General features: G+C 35.3%; 1 protein-coding gene across 2 annotated transcripts in view; it reads right to left on the reverse strand.

Annotated features, from left to right (window-relative positions):
- Window positions 1-26,214, reverse strand: part of GPATCH2 (G-patch domain containing 2) — a 193,439-nt gene that overhangs the window by 149,525 nt on the left and 17,700 nt on the right. Inside the window, exons 4-6 of one of the 2 annotated variants that reach the window (XM_077759489.1) lie at window positions 24,010-24,192; window positions 23,474-23,553; window positions 21,323-23,346 (exon numbers count right to left, since the gene is read on the reverse strand). In XM_077759489.1, coding sequence (XP_077615615.1) covers window positions 23,314-23,346; window positions 23,474-23,553; window positions 24,010-24,192 — 296 coding nt within the window. In that variant the 3' untranslated portion in view covers window positions 21,323-23,313. Of the gene's footprint in view, window positions 1-21,322; window positions 23,347-23,473; window positions 23,554-24,009; window positions 24,193-26,214 lie in introns of those variants that run through there. The other variant, XM_077759483.1, reaches the window with a different exon arrangement.

Consider the following 26,214-nt stretch of genomic DNA (forward strand, 5'->3'; position numbering starts at 1 on the left):
ACTAATCTTTCACTACTCTGAAAACAGATTTCTCTAAAGCAACAATGAATGCAGAAGACAGTAACAGAATAATCTCCAAGTGTTAAGAAAAACTATTTAATCCAGAATTGCATATGCAGAAAACTTTTTTACAAACAAGGGTGAAATGAATCCAGTTTCAGATTAAAAAGAAAAAGTTTATCAGTTTTAGAACTTCACTAAAATACCTTCTAAGAATATATTTTAAAAAAAGTAATTCTGTAAGGAAAATATGAAGTATTAGATGAAATAGTAAGAAAGAATCTGATAAATCTTGGAGAGCTAAATATACATCGTATATTAACACTCAAGTCTAATGCATAGGTTATAAAACTAAAAGAGGAAAGTTAGAGAATGGTTAAGTTTGAAGGATGATCAAAATTAGTGTTCTAGGGTCCCTGTATTACATTGCCACAAGTTTGACATTATTATCCATGTACCTTAAATTTAAAACATCTGAGTACTCAATAGTTGTTAAACTAGCCATGCATTTTTACAACTCTTTATCTTCAGTTACGCTGAATTCAAGCACTAAAGTTAGAATTGGATGACCTCTGTTTGTTCACAAAAGTAATACCTACAAACAAATCTATATTCATCTTCACAAGAATCCATGTTTATTCATTCAACATTCTCACTACCCTATTGAGTTCCTACAATGTGTCAAGCCCTGTTCTCTTGTTTCTAGAACAGGAGAAACAAGAGTCCTTGACCCTGGAAGCTAACATTCTAGTTGTTGGAGACACCAGATAAGAAAAAAAAAAAAAAAGATAGTTTCAGATTATGGTGAGTGCTACAAAGAAAAGTGAGGTCATATGAAAGAAAGTAATTAAAAGATGGGGGGAGATAAAAGATCAAAGTAATTTTTTCCAAGACTGTATAACAGTGGCAACTCAAATGGAGTCCCTTCTAATTCCAAATTGCCTATCTTTCTACTATAAAATACTACCCTTCCTATTGTTTGTGGGAAGACCTAGTTAATCAAAGGCACAGCTCAAATACTCTTTTTGATACCCCTTAGTAGAAGTGATCATTCTCATTATCCTATTTCTCAATGGTGCAACTGGTTTATATCTCTGCTGTGGCACTTACAACTTTTCTTAGCTGGGCATTAGTTTATACAGTCTAGTAACTGTATACTCCTTATAAGATTAGAGATGTATGTCATCTGTTATTTTATCTTAGCAAAGTACCTAGAATATATAGTAAATCTCAATATCTTTTTGTTCTTCAACTCAATGATGATTTTTTAAAATATCATCAAAATAAGTACTACTTATAAACTAAATCTTCAATTAAAGGCTTAACCATGCTTTAGAAGAGACAAGAATAAATTATGGAATATCAAATCAAATTATCATAGTAATAACCTGATGGGGATGACTGTAAAGGAGTTGAAATTTTCTGGGAGTAAAACAGTGATCCTTTTTCCTTATTTATTTTTTAATGTTTATTTTTGAGGGCGGGGAGGGGCAGAGAGAGATGGGATGAAACAGGCTCTGTGATGAGAGCAGAGAGCCTGATGCAGGACTTGAACTCACAAACTGTGACATCGTGACCTGAGCTGAAGTCAGGTGCTCAACCAACGGAGCTATCCAGGCTCCCCAAGGATGACAGGAGTCTTAAAGGAACTTGAAGAAGATGGAAAATACAAGTCAATGGAGAAAAGAGTTATAGTCTCTGCTTAATTTAAGACCTTTTTCAGCTGCACAGCCAAAGACTCCATTGCAAAGGACAATTGAGAGCAGTTACTTAATTCTGATACCTGAACGGTACTGAGTCCAATGACTGCCTAAGAAAATAACCAAGAGAACTGATTCACCTACTGGGAAGCTACTTCAATAGGAAGGATGGATTTTTTTTTTTTGGGGGGGCATATAGTTGTGTTTTCAAACATTATTATTATGACCATTAGGACGACCTTGTCATTAAAAAGTCTAAAGGTTTTTTTTCTTCTTTTTAATGAAGCAGTTAACCTATTAAAACTTAACTGAACCATATGACATCCTCCAATATGTGACATTCTCAGAAAAATCCCAATCAAATAATTAAATGCCCTTCAAAATGAACTAAGAGTAAAACATAAAATGAAATAGCTAACAAATCTTTAACTCAGTAATACTTTCTCTATAGTTCTTTATTCTTTACTCTGTATCACTATCCATACAAAGCACTGTACACAACAACCGAAATAGATTACACCCTCTTACAATAATGGATTTTAAGACAGGTGACAGTCATAAACTAATGTCAGTTGACACCAAAGAAAACCTATTCCCTCAGAGGAGATGATTTAAGTTAAACAACAAGTTAAACAAATATTCCACTATCAACATGTAAAACCAATGGTATATATGTTTAACACAACAGAAATATATGTAATCAAGTATGTGACTCGTAATAGTTACGCAAAGCCATTTATTTACGTGAGTCAGACTAAAAACAATTTAAAAGAATATTTTTAAGACACTTTTGGTGAAGAAGGAAAACTGAAGTGATTGGGAACAGAGCATTGTGTCACAAAGAAGTAAGAAGTAAGTTTTCCAGGTTGGATGGGTTGTTTCAAAATCTGAGACGCAAAAGTTGCGTGATTTGTTTGATGGTATAAGGAGTTTCTCTGAGATACGAGGGAATGTGAACCCACATGTCAAGTCACACCATTAAAAATCTTCCAGAGGTCCTGACTGCCTTCCCTAAATTGTACAATCTTCAGGTGGCCAAGGGCTTGCCCCTCCTACCAGTTCAGTTTATCCTGTGTGGCTCCCTTTCTAGAGGTCCCGTTCTAGAAGGCTTGACTGCCTCTGGCTGCCTGCAAATGCCATGCTCCTTCATGCAATACGCCCTTGCTCATGCTTTTCCTTTTGTCTAGAGCACCTGCCCCACTCTCTCCATGTGGCTCTCGGGTTCGGGTCCTCCAGGGGTCATTCCCAGAGTTCAGTGAGATCCATTTATGGTACCCATTTCATCTGGACAACTTTTAGTCCTCAGCACCACTTCTTTGCTGTACTCCTAAACTGGGTGAGGTGAACCTTACACTGGTGTTCATTTAGCACTTTTTTCATACAATCAGACCATTATGTCGTAATCCTCTATATTTCTTTCTGTGATTCCAGATTAAACTCTGCTAAGGGCAAGAGCAAAACTTACTCAGCTTTGTATACTATATGCTTAGCAAAGTGTAGACATGTAGGTGCTACCTATTAAAATGCAAGCTCACAAAGAGGGAATTTTGTCTGTTCTGGCCTGCTGGTCACCAAACACATAGAATGGTGCCCAGCACACAATTGCACAGTAACTATTTGGTAATTAATGTTCAAATAAATATTTCCTAAATGGAAATGAACTGGGTGACTGAAAGACAACCAGTTATTCTATGTTTTCTAAATGTCCCAAAACTTAAAAAACTAACATGTGCATAACATTGTAAGCCAAACAGTTATAAATGTGTATATAGCTGGAGAGTTATATATTTTTAAACAGGAAATTATTTGGGCAAGTGAAAACCTAGAGCAGGATTAATTAGTTACTTTATAAATGAACAAACACTCTAAAAGAGAGTCTAAGAAAATATGGAAATAATTTTAAGGGAAATTTTTTTAAATGAATTTGTGCCCGAAAACTTGCTAGGCAATGGGTTTTAAGTCTCAATTATTCCTCAGAGAAGCAGCATCCTTTCCTTATTAGGCATTCTAAGGAAGTTAAATAAGGTCAAAAGATTTTACTTCTCTTTCTTGATGTAAGGATTGTACAGCTCAGATCATAAACATCAAATTAGCAAAGCTTTCATTTATTTGTATTCAATTAGTGTAATACAGTTGAGTTTCTATTAATGAGTAAATACTACAGGTAAGCTTATGTCTGACTTAGTTTTGCAAAACAGCACATTGGAATTAATTTTCCTTTTATCAAGGCCATTTGACACCAGCTTTTCATATGGTAATTGCAGAGATGGTCACTTCATTGGTATGTATAAGAAAAATACTACAAACGGTACAGGCACGTTAGAATCCTTGGGCTTCTTGGCTTTCATTTTAGCATTGAACTAAACCTATAATACTTCTTTGAAAGACACAAGTATTAATTGTTCCTAAACCTAAGTCTTAAAAGTGGCTTCAAACACATTGGATAAGATACATTTAACTCTCTAAAGATGAGAAAATAAATAGCACATATTTCTCAGTTCCCAGAGAAAAGAATTGTTACATCTCAAGCAGTAGGCTTGTCTTCAGCCAACTGTCAAGGATCAGGGGGAAAGGCGATTGAATGGAAAAGGCACTAGACTCACACAGCTCTATTCAGTCTGTCAGAGCTTGCCAATACAGGGAAGTGAGAAAATAACACACTTACAGTAAAATACCTGAATTCTCAATTAGCTGTAATAGTGCTTCTGTGGTCAACATCACTTGAAAAAGAGATAAGGCAAAACTGTGCACAGCATATGCACAGAAAGTTTTCACTAGAGGATCAAAAAGAAACTTTGGTCCATATATAATGTCTTTATACCCCTTGCTTGCTGACCAGGAAAATTAAAATGCAAACATCCCGTTTCCTACATTATCCAATTAAACTTCACGTACCCACTTAGGCCATCTACTCATCCACTGACCCTCTCAATATTCATTAAGTACCTGCCACATTGGAGGTTTTGTGGGAATGAAATACCGCTTTACTCAGAGCTTAGGCTTGGACAGGGAAGCCGATGTGATGTATACAAGGGGGCAGCAGTATTTGGCCAGTAAACAGGCTATTTATATATTTATTTATTTTTATTTTTTTTTTTGGCTATCAGAGTATCTTAAAATGTTTTGAATTTGAATATCTTTAGCGAGGAATGCCTTTTCTGGTCTACAACCACATCCCTAACACAAAGTTACTTCATATGTGTGTGTGTACATGAATGAATGTATGTATGTATATATGATCTGCCTGGCCCCTGAAGGCATTTGATCTTTGGGTTCCTGAAATAAATGAGTAATAATAGTTCCTTTACAGTTCACAAAGTCCTATTACATACCTTATTTCATCTTCTCTTTTATTATCCTTATTTTAGGGATGAGGAAACTGAAGCTCAAAAGGTGCTTTCTCCAAGGTTGCACAGCCAGTGAATCATGGATCTCAGAGAAGTTATTCTGATTTCTAGTTCCATGCTTTTTGCTTGCACTATACTCAGAAGTGGCTGAAACATGGTTCCGTGAGTAATGAGGTGATGGGAGAGGCCTTTCAATAACAGGAGAGATGCCCTCTGGTGAGAAAGTTTTCAGATAAGGTTTTAACTGCACTGTATTTTGATAAATGGGCAAGACCTCCATAGACTGACAGGAGGTGTGGTGTTTCAAATAGTAAAAATAGTTGGAGAAAGTGACAGAAGCCTGAAAGGGCAAGACACATTCGGGATGCCACCAACCAGGGAGAATCAGGATATGGGGATGGAACGGTGAATGGAAGCCCTAATGGCAAAGACCTACGCAGTAAGAGAAGGAGTTTACTTTCGATGTGGCAAACCGTGGGGTGGCACTGAAAGATTTAAAGTTAGAAGTCAAATGGGTCAGAAGGGTCACATTAGAATTTGAGGAGAGTTGATGACAGTGTGAAAGAAAATAGAGCAGGAAAGGCTGAACAAGAGTTAGATTACGTCAGTGGGCAAGAGTCTGAACCAGAGAATTGGGGAAAATATGTAGATTTACTCACTGACCTCCTTCAAAACTTTTATTTTGCTTGAAAGCAGTAAAACGTTATCTGGCAATTCCTAAAACTAATGCTTAGAAACATTAATGGATTTTCAGCCTCTAGGATGGATTCACATTCAACTAGAAACATTCGGAAAGGCAGGTGGGGCCATGGAAAAGTCTATGGACTAGGAATCAGCAGGTTGGCCTTGGCTCTGCCTCTTCCTAATTATGTCACTTACTTCTCTTCCCAGAACCTTAGCTTCCACTTTTGAAAGGAAAGGGTAAAACAAATCTTTAATCCCTTAAAAAACTGAATACTACCATGCAAAAGTGAAAACTGTGGGGCGCCTGGGTGGCTTAAGTCAGTTTAGCGTCCGGCTTTCACTTAGGTCATGATCTCGCGGTTCGTGGGTTCGAGCCCCGCGTCGGGCTCTGTGCTGACTGCCAGCTCAGAGCCTGGAGCCTGTTTCAGTCTGTGACTCCCTCTCTCTCTTACCCTCCCCTGCTCATGCTGTCTCTCTCTCTCTCTCTCTCCTAGAAATAAATAAAACATTAAAAAAAAAGTGAAAACTGTGATATTACAGCCACGATTAAAGTTTTCATAACTGATGGTAACACAGAACAATCTTAACACTTAGGCAGTATGTCGACTCTGTATCTATCACTAATTAGCCAACATTGATGAAACCACCAGAAGAATAACACTCAAATCTGTTATTGCTGTTTTAAAAGAAAGTCATAGCCTTTCAATTTATCATTTTATTTAAAAGATCATGGGTTGATTTACTTTCACATTTAATGTGGTGGGAAAATCAAATTAGGAAGTACACGTAAGTCAGAGATTACAAAGTTCTTACAGCTAGCTAAATTTATGAAAACTTGTCATTTGTGAATACAGAAATTAATTTGATAAGTCCGAAGGAATATTTTGTATTAAAGAATCCATATATCAAGAAAATTAATAAACTCACAGCTTTAAAAAAAAAAAAAAAGAGCCACTATTTTTAGTAGAAGTCAGACCTGTAATTCATGTCTGATCTGTACCTTAGAAAACATCCGTTTTCTTCACTGTGTAGAAAGCCCAAGTAATGAATTCTGTTTCAGCCATTCTGACTATAAAAATCACCTTTTTTAACTACTAAATTAATCATGTGGCATCTTATATATTAGCAATGACACAAATTTGCCAATGAGTTCCAGGTTTAATTCAAATTAATGTCACTTTCATTTCTTATAGTATCCATTCCAAAAATGTATTTCAGAATTTATTTGACATATGATAAAAAGTACAGGCTTAATACCAAACCTCAGAGCATATTAACTGCAAAGGCATTTTTACTAAATTTGTGGGCAAGTAAACAGATTCTTACTTTTCATTTAAAATTTTTATATAATAGTATAGTGGAGGTGTGGATGAAAGATAAAAGGATACTACTCTGACTTCACTGTGAAATAAATGGAGAAAAGTATAAAACTAAAATGACAGGGGCACGTTTGTGGCTCAGTTGGTTAATGTCCAGCTTCAACTCAGGTCATGATCTCATGGTTGGTGGGTTCGAAACCCATGTTGGGCTCTGTGCTGATGGCTCAGAGCCTGGAGTCTGCTTTGGATTCTGTGTCTCCCTGTATCTCTGCCCCTCCCCTGCTAGCACTCTGTCTCTGTCTCTCTCTCAAAAATACATAAACATTAAAAAAAAAGTGACAGGAGTCAGCATTCACCTTATAGTATATGAAGAATTTAAAGTCTAATGATATTAGCAGTATAAAGAATGAGAGATGATCATGTATTAGGTATTAAATTAAAAACCTAATAATGATTACATTCTAAAACGCACTGTATGTGAAAAATCAATGTGATTTCGGTCAGAATATATTAAAAGAGAATAATCTGAAATGTATGTATAGATTTTAAAGAGTCTCTGGAAATTAATAAGGGGAAGACCTCTATGTAAGAAAGAGACTGCAGACAGCTGATTACCTGCGCTNAACAGATTCTTACTTTTCATTTAAAATTTTTATATAATAGTATAGTGGAGGTGTGGATGAAAGATAAAAGGATACTACTCTGACTTCACTGTGAAATAAATGGAGAAACAAGTATAAAACTAAAATGACAGGGGCACGTTCGTGGCTCAGTTGGTTAATGTCCAGCTTCAACTCAGGTCATGATCTCATGGTTGGTGGGTTCGAAACCCATGTTGGGCTCTGTGCTGATGGCTCAGAGCCTGGAGTCTGCTTTGGATTCTGTGTCTCCCTGTATCTCTGCCCCTCCCCTGCTAGCACTCTGTCTCTGTCTCTCTCTCAAAAATACATAAACATTAAAAAAAAAGTGACAGGAGTCAGCATTCACCTTATAGTATATGAAGAATTTAAAGTCTAATGATATTAGCAGTATAAAGAATGAGAGATGATCATGTATTAGGTATTAAATTAAAAACCTAATAATGATTACATTCTAAAACGCACTGTATGTGAAAAATCAATGTGATTTCGGTCAGAATATATTAAAAGAGAATAATCTGAAATGTATGTATAGATTTTAAAGAGTCTCTGGAAATTAATAAGGGGAAGACCTCTATGTAAGAAAGAGACTGCAGACAGCTGATTACCTGCGCTTCATTTCAATGACACTTTTGGGTTATTGCTATCAAAAGAAAATAAAAGTTGACTCCCAATATTACCAATATCCAATTCTCATTCAAATGGGCATTTCCTCTTTTTTGAACTAAATACTTACATGAAATGATGGCACAGCCCATGTATTTCTCTGTCCTCTTTTTGATTCCAAAATGGATCTATGGCAATGATCATCTAACAACCTCCTAAGTGCTTGTTTTATGAATCTGGCCCTTACTCAAGAAGTTACATTGAAAAGTCTTTTAATCTCCTTCTGAAAAGAATTTACTGGATTGCATTTAAGTTCAAGTTCAAGGGTATTAAAATGTACAAAGGAGAGTGAAAAAGGTGCTAGGTTATAGATTTTAACTTCTTAACTAGAAAACTGACTCAAAATAGATTTTCTAATTTACAATGAATCAAAAGAGAAAACATTAGACCATAGCAAAAGTGGCACAAATGTATCAAAAACCAAATGAATAAACATTTGAGAAGATTTATTATTAGAAATTGCAATAAATTTTGGAAAGATGAATTGATTTTAGTTAAAAGGTATAACTGACAATTTATTGGGCGGGAAGATGCATTATTTTCCAATTGTTATCCATCTACAGTAAAACTGATTTGTGTCCTATTGTATTTTATGGAAAAGGAGAGTGCAACTTTCAGTGATTTAGATTAAATGTATTAATCATAACCAGGCACTGTGAACTATATATCTACTATTAAAGAAGATTTTTGACATTTAATTCTGTAGCAATATTTTGGCTCTGTACCACTCTTCCTAAATCCAATTCCTGCTACAGTTGGCAGATTTCTCCCTTTTAATTTTATGAGGCTTAAAGTAGCATTTAACCACCCATGCGGTAAATAATGCGGGATTAGAAATATTTAGTGTTTTGTTTCCCTTTCAAGAGTGGTAATCCATCAAATCCAAAAATGTTCTCTAAAATTTTTCTATATTTTTGGCAATCTCTAATATATGATATCATAAAAACTATAAAATTAAATAAAATGCATTACATAGCCAGAATAGATCTGCTTCTCTAAAGAACTGCCTTAACCGAAAAGAGCAGGTAGAAACCTCTTTGAACCAGAAACATGGAATCCTTCTTGAAACACAGAACAAAACAAAATAAAAAATATGGTTTAAAGCATGATAATTAGATTAGAATTCTTTAATTTTATTCCTTCAGGAAACAGATCTTGAAGAGGGTGTGCAAACAATTTTGAAACAGCTTAACCATTTAATATCTAAAACACATAGTACTGCAAGGCAAGGTATTAGAGTTATGTGGGAAAACAATTAGTGAACACTTTGATGTGCTAGGTATCTGATTAAGTGCTCATAAAAGGAACAGCAAATTTTAAGTTTAGTACATCTATCATGTGATGCATATTTACTCCCAACAAAAAAAATTTAATGATTTTTTTAAAACCAGCAAGTGAGGCACAAGACAAAATGAACTGATTAACCTATGGAAGTTAATATTCTAACTATGATTTTGAATAGGTCCACATTTTTATATTTAACATATGAGCTTCAAAATAATTAAAAACTTCAATTAAAAAGTATGCTCTGTTATTGAATCAAAAGAACAAAATAACCACCAGAAGTAAAACTGGCTTTAAACAAAATCAAATCCAATTTTTACATTTTAATTTGTATGAAATGTTAATTTGGGTTATTAGCAAATTCAAATGATCACAACAATCACACTGTACCTGCATGTGGTGCTCTGAGATATATCAAAGTCATAAAGTAACCTGTCAAATGAGTAATTATCTATATTTAATCTATATATAAAACAAATGGCCCAGAAATGAGTAAAGTCTGTAATTCACTCAAGACACATTGATGCCATATATTCATGGTGAGAACATCTAATTTCTTCATACATATTCATATCTTAATTCATTCTTAGCAAAGTTTATGAGTATGACTCTTGTGTAAACAGTGTATGTCCTTACAGTGCTTAAATGAAATCAAAGATTACCTATTAGTAAGAAGATAATCTAAAAAGGAAATGCATATGTGTGTGTACGTGTGTGTTTGTGTAAAAGCCCCTTTTCATATATACATTGTCTGCTTTGCCCTTCTTGCCCTTCACAGTGCTACACCGTGGAGCTGGGAGTTATATATTGGGAAAATAGGAAGAGAGAACTCATCCAGTCAGCTAGACAGGCAGGCAGGACTCTAAGGAGCATTCCGGTAGAAAGAAAGGCATTTCAATTATAAACACAAGACACAACATATCCAATAATGTGTTAATGATATGTCAGTAATATATACAACACATGCAATAATTTGTTGAGGAAACAGGAGGACTCTAAGATTTTGTTTGATCAAGAAGACTGAGATTAATCGGTGTTTCCTATAAACAGGCCATTCCAAGGGTTAGGCATGTACTAGTATTTTACGAAGCTATATGAAGAAGTAGGTTAGGGAAAAGTTGTGACATTAATAAATATGAAAAAGGCTGATGCCGAATTTGCAGCATGATTAAAATTATTTATTTCAATACAGTCAGCAACCGTTTAAAAGGGTAAATTAAGAACTCAGTGATAGAAATGATTGGATCTTTCCTCAACATGAGAAAACAATCAAATTTAAGAGAAGAGAATTTTTACAAGTTGGCAAGAAATTTAAGTTTCAAGACTCATGATATTTTCAGGAGAGCAGAATCATTGTGGCTCCAGCTAGAAATAGAGAAAAAAGTATAAATTCTGAAAATTTTCATTTGTAAAAAAGCTGGAAATCATACTTGGCTCTGATCCTTCTTAATGAATCTAATGCTTTGAAAATCTCCGTGAATTCATGAAATGGGAATTACAATAATATTTATATCAAAGGATGGGTGGAGATGGTAAAGATCTTCTTTACAAAATATCAAATGCTATGTATTTTCAATGCGTTTTGAAAATAATTCTTTTATTTTTTATTTTAGAGAGAAATGAAAAGTGGGGAGGGAGGTAGAGAGGGAATTTCAAGCAGGCTCCTGCTCATTGCAGAGTCCAATGTGAGGCTCGATCCGTAACCCTGGGATCATGACCCAAGCAAAAATCAAGAGTCCGACGCTCAACTGACTGAGCCACCCAGGTGCCTCTCAAATGCTATTGCTGTCACTAACCTTTTTGGGTATGAAGAAATATTTGTTGCTGCCACTAACCTTTTTGGGTATGAAGAAAACCAAACAGCTAGGTAACAGAAAATTTACCATCTAATAAATTAGAGAAAGAAAAGATTTAAATGTCAGCAAAGACCTAGTAAGTTAAATCAATAGGTTAAAACAGAGAACAGGAGGGGAAACACGTAAGTTAGAAGAGTTGATGAGAGGAGCAGACAGCATATTTACATGATGAAAACTATTATGTTGTAAAAGAAAACATATATTCAACTTAATCTACCACTCAGAATGATCTGCCCAATATATTCATTAAATTGACCAAACTACCTGAGATGTATTATTTCTAGGCCATTAGGCCTAGACATTTTTTGAGAAATTAAAAATTAAGTATAAATATATTTTTTACCCTTGAAGGGGAAGCTGTATAGCCTGATGGTTAAGTCCTTGGGGAGCTGGCCACGGGGCCACTTTACATCCTGATACTACCATTTACTAGCCATGACCTTAAACAGCTCATTTAAGCCATTTGTCCCTGTTTCCTGGTTTCTAAGATAGAAAGGAGAATAATATTTACCTCAGCAGGCTTTTGTTGAACATGAAATGAATTAACTTTCATAAAGAGATTAAACCACCACCTGGCAAATAATAAGAACTCAATAAATGCTAGGCAATATAATAAATACTAATAAAATATTTTTGCCCTTTAATATTAGCTACATGAAAGCTGTTATGAGAAATAAATTATTTAGTAATATACTATAATGAAACATTATGCAAACAAATGAATGCAAAAATAAGTATAATTTACAGTCTCTCTTGACATGTTTTTAAAGTGGAAACACCGAGGTGCAGAGTAACGAAAGCTGTATTTCCCAGATGAGTGTGGGAGGGACTGGGTGTAGGGAAAAGACCTTCCACTGGATATTTGTTGTCCTATTTAACTTTTATTACTTTTTTATAAAAATGAAAATTATCAGAAAAGGACAGTAGGTGAGATTTTCCAGTAAACATTACCCACTGATCATATATTTATTTCGGCTCCCTCCCAGAGTCCCACTAAAATGACATGAAAATAAAAAGGTAGAATTTCACTAGGACAAAGAGAATAGGAAAGAAGATGCCACTGGACAAGGCATGTCAACAAAACTGTAGATGAAAATCAAATGGATGTGTGGCTGGCGACTCAGCTTCTCTAGTGCAGTGGGGGTGGGGAGTGGGCGGCGATGGAAAGTAAAGCACCAGAATCCAGAAAGGTTCAGAAATTGGAGGTGCCTAACAAAGAGTCTATTTAAAAAAAAAAAAAGTTGCTCTCTGATCCCAACCAATCCTCATTCACAGTCCTATCATTTTACTATCCCGACCTTACACACAGCAGAAGCTCAAAATTGATTGTATGACAATGTTAAAACGAGAAAGGGGCCATATCTATGGGGCACATGATCTACTTTCACTGGGTCAGGGAATATTCAGTGAAAGGCACTGAATATTCCCTGTACTCTGCTTTGCAATCAGACTGTTGGCTAGTGGACTCAACAATATCCCATGCATCTCCCCACATGCTTTGAGGCAGGAGATTACTTCAAAGGCAAACCCCTACTGAACAGCAACATTCAATCCCCCAACCGAAAGGTGCACAAGCCCTGCATCTGCACGCTAAGCATCCAATCAGCTTTTTAGTGCTTTGTCAAATGAAATCCTAGCTGCCATCACATCAGGAAATACATAAGAGGCCAAATGAAAAACAATGAAGAATCTGGACACTAATACTGGTAGGAAAGCATGTTATTTAAGGTTGAACTGGCTACGTAACTAGTGGTGGAAAATTCCCTAAAAAACAAAGGGTGATAACCAGTAATCTCCACCAACATTCCCAAAATTATTAAGCACATACATGTGCCTGGGTTGAATTCCTGCCTTGGGGTGCTACATGCCTTGGGGATAGAATACAAACATAAGCAGAATAACAGAATAAAATAGAAAGGTTACCCACTAATGAATAAAAGAATGGCAGAGATGGAAGGGACAACGCCATTTCAGAAGATGGAATGATCTTTCCAATGTGAAAAGTTGGAGAAGGTTTTGAAGAAAAGGTGAAGAATTAGAACTGCTCCTTGAAGGATGTGAATTTAACAGTAAGGAGACTGGTGTGTTGCTGTGAACAAAGGTATAGAATGAATGAACATGGTTGAGAGGAGAAATGTGAAGGAGGCGTGGGGGGGTGTTGAGAATGTCAGACCATCTGGAAAGGAGTGAAGTGTTATATGTTGGTCATAGGTGAAGCACTAAAGGTAGAGAAGAGTAAGCCTAGACTTTATGATTAAGGCAGTGAAACCATCTTTGGCTGGGGCATAGCCATGTTTTAAAAATGTTTACTTGGAGTTACAAGTGATATGGATGAGAGGAAGGAAAACTGGAAGAAAGACACACCAAGCACAAGACTAATGTGTTATTAAAACGTAAGATTATGAGTAACTACCCTAGGGCACTGACAGATGAAATTGGAAAGAAAGGACTCACAGGGCAGATAAAGATATAAGATGCACACCTGTTTAGATGCAGAAAAAGTGAAGGACTACAAAGAGAACACATAAGCTAAAATTTAAATTGAGAATGAAAAACCACTTAGGATCAGTGTTTTCCTTACCAAAACATTAGGGCTCCTTTCTCTCTCTTTCCCAATTTTTATTAACCAAATTGTAAGGTACTTGATGACAAACATATATGTTACTCATTTTGTATTCCTGGCCCTTCCCACAACAAAGACATCATAAGCCTTCATTTCATGTGTGTACAACCAAAGCAAGAAATCCGTGGCTGAAAAAACAAGGCAAGACATCAAGTTTCTGAGTCAAATGTAACATATAATTATTTATTCATTCCACAAACGATATGAAATACTCCTATAAAATATTTTTGCGGATCAAAATATTAGAAAAGCCTTAAAAAAAACCACATGTAAATGAAATGGAATAGGACACAACCCAAGTAATAACTTTTTACTTTTTAAAGATGTAGATTTTAAAGAAGTATTTCTAAACTACATACCTCAAAATCTATACAAATCTGAAAGACCTCAGAAAGATCAAGGGTATGCTATTAAATATTACCACAATTATATTGCAATCGAAAGATAAACACACCTGTAGTTCAGACCTGCATTCACCTGGAACGCTATTACGGTGAACTGTCTATAATCAATGATCATATTTAAATATGAAGTTCAAAGAGGAAGATGTGATACTGGTAATGACTCAGGTCATTGCTCCTTTTGTGTTGAAAGAGATCATTAAACTTCTACTTTATTCTTGCAGGAAGCACTGGTCAATTTTAGACAAGTATTATTTAACAAGAATTTTACAGGTTTTATTGGCTTAAAATATTTACAAATACCTGTTGGCATGTATCTCTGGTTTGTCAGAATCCCCTTGCCTTGACGATAGGCAACAAATATCTGGTCGGTATCTGCGAACTATAATACAGGGAACCCCTTTTATTTATATGACTTCTCTGTGAATTCTCAGTTGTTCAAATTGACCTTCAGTTAGAGGATTTGCAGGTGACTTCCATATAGAAAGCACTTGTTAAGTATTATTTGGAAGTGTTCTACCCATCATTGATTTTGAACTTTTCTGATATTAGATATCTGACATATATCTGAAGGCAAATTAGAAAACTGAGTTTTATAGACCATCAGAATAATTCAATCAGCAACATAAAAGGCAGAAAACCAAAGTTGAAGCTTGGAAGAAAGTGAAATGTTTGCAACATTTCTGTTTCTCCGATTTTGATTAAAGAAAGAAAGAAACAAAAAAAAAGAAAGAAAGCTAATGGGGACTCGGGCAGTGTCACTGCCATTTAAAAGAGCAACAAGGAAAAGGAGTATCAAGTCTCCATCTGTGGAGCCACATGGTGACCAATCAGCAGTCTTAGTTTCTAAAGAAAACATCTTAGAACATATTTCAAAGGTTTCTCAGGATAGAGAAGAAAAATTTTAAATGATAAACATAATCCTTATAAGAAGTTATCTTCTAAAAACCTCAAATGTTTGCTTTTAAGGAGATTTTTAAAAATCCAAAAAAAAAAAAAACCACGCCAATCTTTAAACAGCCATTTCTTACCAACAATGTTAAAACCTAAGAACTTCTACACAAATATCAAAATGAAAACATTTGAAAGACAGAAGCATGGCAGTTCCTGTAGTTTTGAAAATGTAACAGAAAGACTGGCCACCCAGTGGCAATATTTAAGTAGCCACAAAAGCAGAACGACTATATTATGATACTAAATTTCAAAATCTAGACATTATGACTAAATCCAAATTTTACATATTAGGATACTAACTTTCAAAATATAGACATTATGATTAAATCCAAAGAAGAAAATCAAACGCTATATAAATATCTGGCACCTGCAACCTTTCTTTTAATTAAAAACATTCAAAAGCATCAATAGTAATATCATTCTTTGTAAGCAAAAATGACATTCTTTTGCCACGTGCAGGCCTCCCTCCAGGGAGATTTAAAAGCTGTGATCCGCGTGGTCAGGAACTGGGAGACTGTCCAGGACCCACCCCAACAGTGTGAGCAACGCACACCCTTGTTTCTTTTCCCAGGTTGTTATAAGAAAGCACTAGATTAGCTGAGACTCAAAATTATGCAGCCTGCAAACATTGTCTCCAATCACCTTCATGTCCTCTAACCGGGTCACATCACCCTGCTGAGTCTTCTCCATGGCCATTTTTATTTACTTATTCACCCTCCTCTCCCAACCACGTTCATCTTTACTCATTAAAATATAAGCTCCTGGAACCCTGTCTGCCTTGCTCACTACTTTAACCCCCAAGACCTAGAACAGTATCTCGGACATGGTACAGACTCAATAAATATTTATTGAATGAATGGATACTACTCAAGTCAATCAGACTGAGTGTGATAAAATATCAGGATTCTCCTGTGGATCCCACCTACTGGGGGAACAGGGACAGAGCTTAGGTCTCTGATAGAGTCTTATAACGACGCAATGTACCCTCCTCTCTACTGCTGTCCATGCCATCTCTCAGGACAATTCAGATCACCTTAACTGCCCCCCAACCCCTGCCTAGAAATTACATCGGTTCACATACATTTCCATTGACCACAGAGTCTGAAATGATTGGACTCCCGCCTACCTTGCCAACCAAACCCTGTCTAATACTCCTGCACACAAGCATCCCTAAAATATATTTCAGCAACACTGGATTCAGTTTCCTACTATTCCATGATCGTTTTAAACTTAAGCCTTGTCCATCCATGGCTTTCTGTCTGCCAATTCCACCCCCAGTGAGCGAGCAAGCTAACTCACACCTGAAGTCTCAGCTAAAGGGTCTACCCAGGATTTTGCCAAGTTCCACTAGAAAGGGGGAGGAAAGGAACAAGGGAAATAAAGAGGATATCATCATGCTTGAAGTAGAAATGGGACAGCTCCTAGGCACATTGTACAGGCTTGGAGAGATAATGAGGAACCATGGAGGGTAAGACAGAAAATAGCAGAAACCGCAAGAAAGGAGACCAGAACTAGATGATGTTAAAGATCAAGAAGAAGGTGCTATGTAATACTTGAGAAACAAAGAGAAGGATTGGAATGGAGGATTTCATGCCAGTGATTAATCCGATGGAAGCAGCAAAACATTTGAATTATCATTTTTATTACGGCACACAACTAGATTATGCTTGCTCTTCAAGATAGCTAAGGAGGCTGCGGATATTTCAAAACAACTCACACTTCCAACAGCATATGGCAACCAGGAAGAAAGATGACTTTGTGAAGAGAATTTATTTATATTTATTAGCAACATGACAACAGAGTGAAGAAACTTCCAGATTTCATTAATTTTCATTTAGCACAGGAAAAACAGACTTTAGAATGCTTGCACTCTAAGTGTTAACAGGATTAAATGAGTTAAGGTATATAAATGTAGCTTAGGGAAGTGTCTGGCGTATAGTAAGCATCACTGTGTTTACTATCAGTACTAACATTCTTGTTGCCAGGTTCCAGATTTCTGAAGCATCACCAACGCAAAGGACAATATACGAAACCGGGCCAATTCTAGTAGTGAGTAATAAGAAAAGCAAGGACAAATATTTTAAACATGTAGATAAAAAGAATATGTGGCCAAATTTAGCAGTATCAAAATGCCAAGACTGAGCATGTTTATGCAGTTTTTCCTAAAGGATTTTAAAGGCTAAATATGGAGAACAGAGTAAGTATTTACATACTTGTTGAAGGACTATATGAATACATTACTACATATCTGTGCTATTAAAAATGTATATATCTATTCCACTTTTAATAAAGCATAATGCAATAAGACTAAATATCAATATTAATATTGATACTACTTTTAGTGGAACACAATGAAAAATGATAAGATTCAAATTTTCAAGTATCAATTATAGGTATTAAATTTATACATAAAATATAAAGTGAATAATGACACCAAAATAGTTTTACATCAAACAAGTGACACTAGTAACGTGTCTTTGGTTGAAGAAATAATACAATTCTACTAACCAGTACTTTTGTATGATACAAAATCCACTGTATCTCAAAATAAGTTCTAAGAAATAATATCAGTTTCCAGCATAAAATCTGGAACTCAAGCTGACTCTGAGATAAGAAAAAAACTAAATTATTAACATACACAGCAATAGGTTAGAATATATATATTATAATTTAGAATATTAAAAAAATACACATACATATTCTTTATGGATTCTGCAAAGTATCTCAAAATGCTTTAAGAATACAAACAAATATCAATTCACTGAGACTACAAGTAAGCATTTTAGTCACTGGATTCCACTAAAAAATACTGGATAACTAGTTAGCACGTGGTCAAATTACAGTTGAGGACACACACCATATGTATTTTTAAACATCATTGTAGACATGTTTTCTATTATAAAATTTCTTTGACTATAAAAAGTCTAAGAGAAAAGTTTATGTAGTTTCCTTATTTAAAGCAAATCCATTTAAAATGGCCTTTCTGTGGTAAAAGGCTACTAATGAGACTACATATTTCTACTCCAGTATCCTAAGATACAAGAAAACAAAGGTTGAGCAAGTTATACAGAGCAAATCATTATAGCATCATCATCATTATCAATAAGCCACTCATGAAATCGGGTCTGGTCTTCTATGATATACTTCACAGGAAGAGAAATATGTACAATCCTCCTTTCTCTTACACAACGGACTGACTTAAGATTCTAAACAGACATAAATTATTTTCAGGGCTATTTCTTTGTTGAAAATAAACAGTATGCTTACTTGTATAGCATGACAAGTGAGATGAAGGGTTGATGTTCACATTTTTGGCAGAATTTAACTTGAGAAACACGTATGAACAAAAAGTCCATTAAATCAGCTTTGTTTTCTTTGAAAGAATAACCACCCCCACCATCAGCACTATACTTGTTCTCACTCCAACTATACATTAAAAAAAAAAAAAAACCCCTGGAAAAAATGATGATAAAACTTTTAAGTGGAGCCCTATAGCCTTTAGGTGCAATTTCTGCTGGACTTTAGGTACCACAATTAAATGGAGCCATTTATTTCTTGATCTTTCAACAGATCACTCAGTTTGAATGCTAACTTAGATTAATGTAACACCTAGTCTAAGACCATCAGTTTAAAAATTTTTTTTCAAAAATCTCTCACCTACAGAAAACAGTGATTAATTAGGATGCTTAAGGGTAGGATATCTTGGCTATCTGAAATGCTATGCTTAAGTCAGGTTAATTGGATTCACTTTGTAAGTACTATATCCCCAAACAGACTCTCTTCTCTGATGGATTCTCTGAGGATTATTTACTCTGAATTGTACTTGATGCAAAAATTCTGGAAATAAAGGCGATTCACACTGAATCTCCTGAGAATATTCCTCAGAATTAATTATCATTTGCTTAATTCTCCAAAAACAGGTAAATATTAGAGGCTGGGTAGCTAGGCTCCAAAAAACCAGTGCTTTATTCTAACAGAAGGAAAGCAACAGTTATTTCCTTTCAACATTAAATTTTCAGAACTGTGACTGCATGCACATGTCACGTATATGGGCAAAATTATTTTTTAAAATCAGGTAACCAAAATCTCCTAAATAGTAGAGGTCTTTCTGCAAATGAATGGCTTAATGATCAGAGGTTAGGGAGAAGTGTTTAGAACAGTTTTTTAGTCTGCAATCAGGCTTTGAGATTTAATGCAGTAGCTGTCAATCTAAAACTCATTTGAAATCATTCTTCACAGACCATATTAAAGACAAAGGCTGGCTCAAATATAAATGAAGTATAAAAGAAACATAAAAGGCTGCAATATAAAGCACTTTAAATATTAGGTATAAAGGCATATCATATATAAAATGTGAAGAGTTTAAAAGCCTAAAATTCTGCACTTAACCCGTAATACAAATATTTTCTAAATCATGAGATTCTATATTTAATATATCTAACAGTAACAATAACTATCATTTATTTAGTATATACTATGTGACAAAAATGGCTCTGGGCCCAATTATGAACACATAATCTCATTTAATCCTGACACCGCATCTGCAAAGTAAATATTATCTCTTTAACAGAAAGAAAAAATGACATTCAATTTGTAATTACAAGTAAAAAGAAGAACCAGAGTAGAGATTCACAAAGTTCAGCCTTCAAAACCTACAAAGTTTCCATAATTACCATATCACTCAGCTCAACAAAACTAAAATCACTATTTGCAGGCTTCACATTTGCAAGTTTGCCTACTCATTAACATGTATCTGTAACCCTCAGTTACTTTGTTAAGATTTTATTTTTAATCTGCACACCCGACATGGGGCTCAAACTTGCAACCCTGAGATGGAGAGTCACACGTCCCTCTGAACGAGCCAGCCAGGAGTCCCACTCCTAAATCAATTCTTGTAGCACTTTCATGGACATTCAGGAGCAGTGAGAAATCTGTTACCAGGTACACATGTACATTCCCCACTGAGGTCACATTAGACAACAGTGTGCATTCCTATTTCAGCTCTAATACTGTAACCAAGTGTCCTTCTTGTGGCTTATTTAGTGCCACGTTTTTCACAGTTTCATGCTTTTTGTTGGGAATTCACGGTTTTCAACAAACCCCACGCATCGTGAGGTGCTGACTAGGGTTCCTAAGCACAAGAAGGCCATGAGAGGCCTTGAGGGGAAATACCGGTGGTAGATGGGCTTTGTGCAGGCATGGGTTAGAGTGCTGCTGGTCAGGAGTTCAATGTTAACGAATCAACAATATATATTAAGTAAGGTGTTTTTAGACATAAAAATACATAAAACAAGATTATACTGATCAACAGATAAAAATGTCGTGACCGGAGGCTCAGAGGAACTTAACCTGCTATTTCCCTTAGGAGCAATGGTTCAGTATTTGCTAATCAGTGTTCAGGGCGACTTTAGAACATAATTATGATGAATAATTAAAAGTCCAATTGAAAACTTTCCATTAATATGTCAGTAAAAAGATTCTTCTGTCATGTCCTTCAAAGGTTATCATCAGAGCAGTGCAATCATTACTCATCTGAATAAGAAAAAGAAATCTTTTGTTGCCATTCTGTTTAATGGGTTGTAGCTACGTGTGTCTGACTTTGCTCAGAAAACTGACCTCTCTTAAAACCAATCTGGCTTTCCGGTGTGAAAGTCTAAGGAATTAAATTTCATTTCTTATTACTGGATGTCATGGGTCCTGTTTAAATATGGCTGCTTTGTGAGATTATGATTTTTAAAATGAGGTTGTTACATACAATATGGACAGAATGACCACCACCAACAACAAAACTTAGCAGAGGAATTTAAAGATATCAGCACAAATTGGAACTCTTACCTTTCTTGTCCAAGTCAGATATTTTATTGAAAAAAAAAAAATTACAGTACTTAAAAATCCAAACAAGGACAATTCAGGATTGAAAGAAAGAAAACCTGAAGGAGCCCCATTGTCTTCAGTAAAATTTGAATACAAAAAAACCGTAGACCAGGAAAACAGTTTATGGCCTAATGCTCTAGGTTCCATGATAAACACACATATATAGTATATCTCCATCAAGTGAAACTTAATCACCTTTTTACAATTTAGAGAGGGAAGGCAGCTTTTACTATGGTTAAGCCATGTATCATCAACACCATGAAGCTAACCTATCAGATGTAATAGCTTCTATAAAATACCACAGTGAGATTGCAATAAGCCTAGAAAATGGGCTACAAATCCCAGCTATGCTCAAGCAAGCAGTGAACCAAAAATAAAAATAGGTAAAACTGAACCAAGAACTAGATAGCATTCATCTAGATTCATGATTGGTAAGGCAAAATTCATAGGCCAAGGTTTTAAAGTGACTTATTCAGATCTAAAAGACAGTCATTATACAAAATAAAATAAAAGCATTTATGTAATTCAGAAAAGAAATCATGAATTTTTACTCCAAAGGACATAGCACAAAAAGGCTTACTTACAATGACCAAACACCACATTATTGTACCTCTAAAATATCACTTTAAATATGCAAAGGTAAAGATACTCAAAGTTGCACTTTATCATATTGAATCTCCCCAGTTTAGACAAGCAATCTAAAAGATGTCACACATTCCTGCTTAATACATTTTCTGGAATCTTTCAGGTTATAGTACTTTCAGGTAAAAGAAATGTCAACTTTAAGTTTCTTTTCCAATCATCATATTTAAGTTGGCCATGAAATGCTGAATTAACATTTAATCCATACAATAATATAAAAATACATGTATGAAATCACAGGTTTAACCAATTATTGGAACTTAATAAAACATTTTCATGTATCATTTTGAAGAATTCAAATGGCCTGAATGTTGTATAGTGTCTAAATTATACCATCAAAAGAAATGTTACAGTTTCCCCTCTGCTTGTGAAAATGAGCTCATGCAAGTATTTCTGACGCTCACGCTGACACATAAAATCTGCCATTCTAAGGGTTTGGGAGCAGCTCTCACTTTAAAGATGACAACAGGATTCGGAGGCGTACAGTATTAGCTGAAACACCAGCTTTCACATGATTTCCATAAGCTCTGAGCCAAAACGATAATTTTGAGTGGTTTCAGGTATTAGACAAAGCAGATATTTTTTAAAAAAGTAATAGTCAATGAATGTATCAGCACAGGCTAGTTATCACTGTAGTTCACTTAAAAACTAGGACGATTTTTTTTTGTGGTACAATGAACACTATACTGTAAAATACAATGGGTTTGCAATACAGAGCAGATTAACCAAGTAGAAAGCAAACTGAACAAAACAGAAATTCTAGGAAAGATGATCAACCTTACCTACTACTCATCTTAGCCCTTGTTAAAAAACCCTGAGTAAAATGCAAATATTTTAAATAATGCTGGTTATATAAGACTTCTCTAAGAATGAACCATAAATGTCAATGCATCACTTTTATTTACAACAGTCAGAGATGTTAAGAATTCGTTTTTAACCAGTCACAATAGAAACATTAAGGAATACTTATGTGAAATCTGGAAGTGTTCAATTTTCTAGCTTTTGTTAGCATTTTGGCAAAGCAAGTAATACATAAATGGATTCAATGTAAAAAAAATCATAAAAGAGAAAAATATATAAAATTTACAGTAGTTTCAACCCACCCTGGGCCAACCTACATCCCTAGAAAGCTTCCCCAAGCAGGTTCACTTCTGACTAAAGGAAGAATACCAGTCCTCCAGCAAAAACAGCCCCATCTTTTCATCAAAGAGGCTCTCACTTCAATGATATTCCTCCAGGGGAAGAGGACAGGAGCCAGGTTCCCTCGAATGCCATTCCCCAGATGTTCAAAACGTAACTAATTTATTAGCATTAGAAGATTTGGTTTATAGGGGAATCTCACTGGTCCAGTTTGCAGCCTACAAGAAAATGGATTATTTTTAAGTATAACATTAGAAAATGAATAAAGGATGAGGATGTGGCTTTTTATTCCATAGAAATGGATACATTTCCAAACATGACAACAAATCAGAAAAGCATGCCTACCATTGAAGTTGTGGTCCCTCCTGATTTTTTAATGCTCTTGGAAGGCAGTCCATGAAGGCGACTGAGTCTAGCCTGGAAACCTGGAAAATCAAAGCACTCCTTTAGAAGCTCCCATGATCATTATTCCCATCAATACAGAATTCAGAAAAAGTTGGAGGTGGGAAACATCTTCAATAGTAGTGAGGAAAATGCAAAACAAAAGATCTGAAGCAACGCCTCATAGGGTTCTAATGAGGTTAGCACACATCTACTGATTATTTGAGAATAAGGGCATTATCAGGGCTTTTTTTCCCTCCTAGTTTAACCTTTCTAACATTTCAACATTTTCACAATGGTCCTAGCTAGAAGGCAAGTCGACCGTTCTAACATACTTTGAATGCGTGATCAATGTAGTAGCTGAATTACTGTTCAACATCTTCCTTTACAGCATCTTGCGCTTAGACTCTTTCATTTCCCTTTTAGCCTAATCTCTTTTAATGAGTATTCCTAGATTCATATAAGCCCCCAATATCAGGCAGTCAGGAAGCGCTACTGACCTCTTCTTCCCGAGTGTGACATAAGAGGGAAAGAACCAGTTAAGATACTTTCAAAGACAGGATCTGGCAAATTCTTGTCTAGCTCGGTAGGATCTTCATTTTCCCACCAGGGCACAACTCCAGTGATGCCACATGCTCCCCCTGATTCCTTCTCATAAAACCAGTCACTCTGCTCATCGTCACCTGCGCAAAAACAAGAAATTCCCCCAAAGCTTCAGTTTTATTATCCAAATACACAGGGTTATCAGAGTCAGGTTTTTAAAAAATACAAGACAGCAATTGAAGCTGAATTTCACAGAAATGATTTTTAATATAAAGTACTAACAGAAAATTTTTAGCACATCTGAATACTGCATGGGACATACTTCTACTAAAAAATTATTTGTGAATTATCTACAAATCAAATTTAACTGGGGATCCTGAATTTTAACTGGCAATTGTATATGCAATCTGTACAGAAAACTGTTGATTCTATACCACAGCTATTGTGTTTTTTAACACTATAACAAGAACTGCCATCAACAAAAATATAAGCTGTTAGGTTACAGAACCGATTTAAATATGTGAAAAACAGTAATACTGGTTAATTCTATGGAAAAACTGTACAGAAATCCATTTAAGTTACCACCCTTTCCAAATTGAAGAAAAACAAGCCTTAATCTCCTGCCGGGAATTACAAGTATAAAACTGTAGAACCTGTTCTCTGCAGCTGATAATGGTATATAATTAGCTTAATTTCATGATTTGTATGGAGTGTAAAAGGGGACACAATCATGAACAGATGTGACTAAATGAAATTAATCTGATTAAGTTCATTAAGAAATAGTTGTGAAAAAGTTGATTTTAAATGAAAAGTGACAGTACCACAGAGTTGAGGAAGAAACTGTGCTGGACTACTACAAGCAAGGTATTTTTTAAGGCAGAACACTGTCAATACTAAGTCTGACTTTTGGGAACATCCCTGAGTGTAACCATGGAGAAACGATCCATTTAAAATTCAGTTCAAAATGTACCCTTGGTGTGAATCAACAGTATTTTGTTTTTAAAATAGGAATAATAGATGTATAAGGAGACAAAAATACAGAAGAAGGCAGATGGCTTTTAAATGTATGTGACAAATAGCATTTTGAATATGATCCTAGATTCATTCAAGTCTTCATGTTTCTTAGAAAAACTGTGAATTCTGGTTGGTGAGAGGGTCATCACAAATGCCATAAAGTTTTTTCCTTTACAGAAAGAGATTTCTGATTTCCAAAATCTCTTACTGCAAATATTTTTAAAAGTAAACTAGAAAAAAACCCAAAGCTTAACGGAAAATGACTTTATGGAAAATAGCCATAGTTCAAATTATGAGGGAGTAAAAAGTTGAAAGCATTTGGAAAACCAAAGCCACTAGTTTATTTCAACAGAGGATTTAACGAAAATTAATTAAAAGGAAAAAACCAAGCACATTTCAAAGCACATAAATATTACTAATTTTACTGAGAACTATAAATTAAAATTTCCCAGAGCAAGTATAAATACAAGAAAAGAAAGGGAGTCACTTGAAACTGATTACCCAAGATCTTAGTTTCAATTGAGAAAATATTATAATAGAAAAATGAGGTTATTTTATTTTGAAGTGATGTACAACCTTGTTCTTAATCGGGAAATCAAGTAGCTGAAGATGAAGAACTTGAGCGTTGAAGTCAGACATCAATCAAAACTAGAGTGTTTTGTAACATTGGGAAGTTGCCTCAACTTTAGTAGCCTGGGTTTCATCATCCCCCCAAAAAAGAATCTTCTCCCAGGGTTTTCTTAAGAATAATAGAAGAGCAGAAGTGCCTGGGTGGGTGGCTCAGGTCATGGTATCACGGCTTGTGGGTTTGAGCCCCACGTCGGGCTCTGTGCTGACAGCTCACAGCCTGGAGCCTGCTTCAGATTCTGTGTCTCCCTCTCTCCCTCCACTTCCCCAATCACTCTGTGTCTCTGTCTCTCAAAAATGAATGTTAAAAAAAATTTTTTTAAACAGAGTGAGAGCCTAAAGTAAGTTGAATGAAAAACAGCACTTAGAAATGTAAAATATAATAAGTTCATAATAAATGCTAGCGCATCATCATAAACCATTCAAAGTTTTTCCAAGATTGATGGACTTGTCCAAAGTTACTTTTTAAAGAAGTTGTTCATTTCATTTCATTGCCAAATTCAAATTTGCAACTTTGAGTA

The sequence above is a fragment of the Crocuta crocuta genome, unplaced genomic scaffold (genome assembly GCF_008692635.1).
Source record: "Crocuta crocuta isolate KB4526 unplaced genomic scaffold, BGI_CrCroc_1.0 scaffold556, whole genome shotgun sequence".
Taxonomy (NCBI): Eukaryota; Metazoa; Chordata; class Mammalia; order Carnivora; family Hyaenidae; genus Crocuta; species Crocuta crocuta.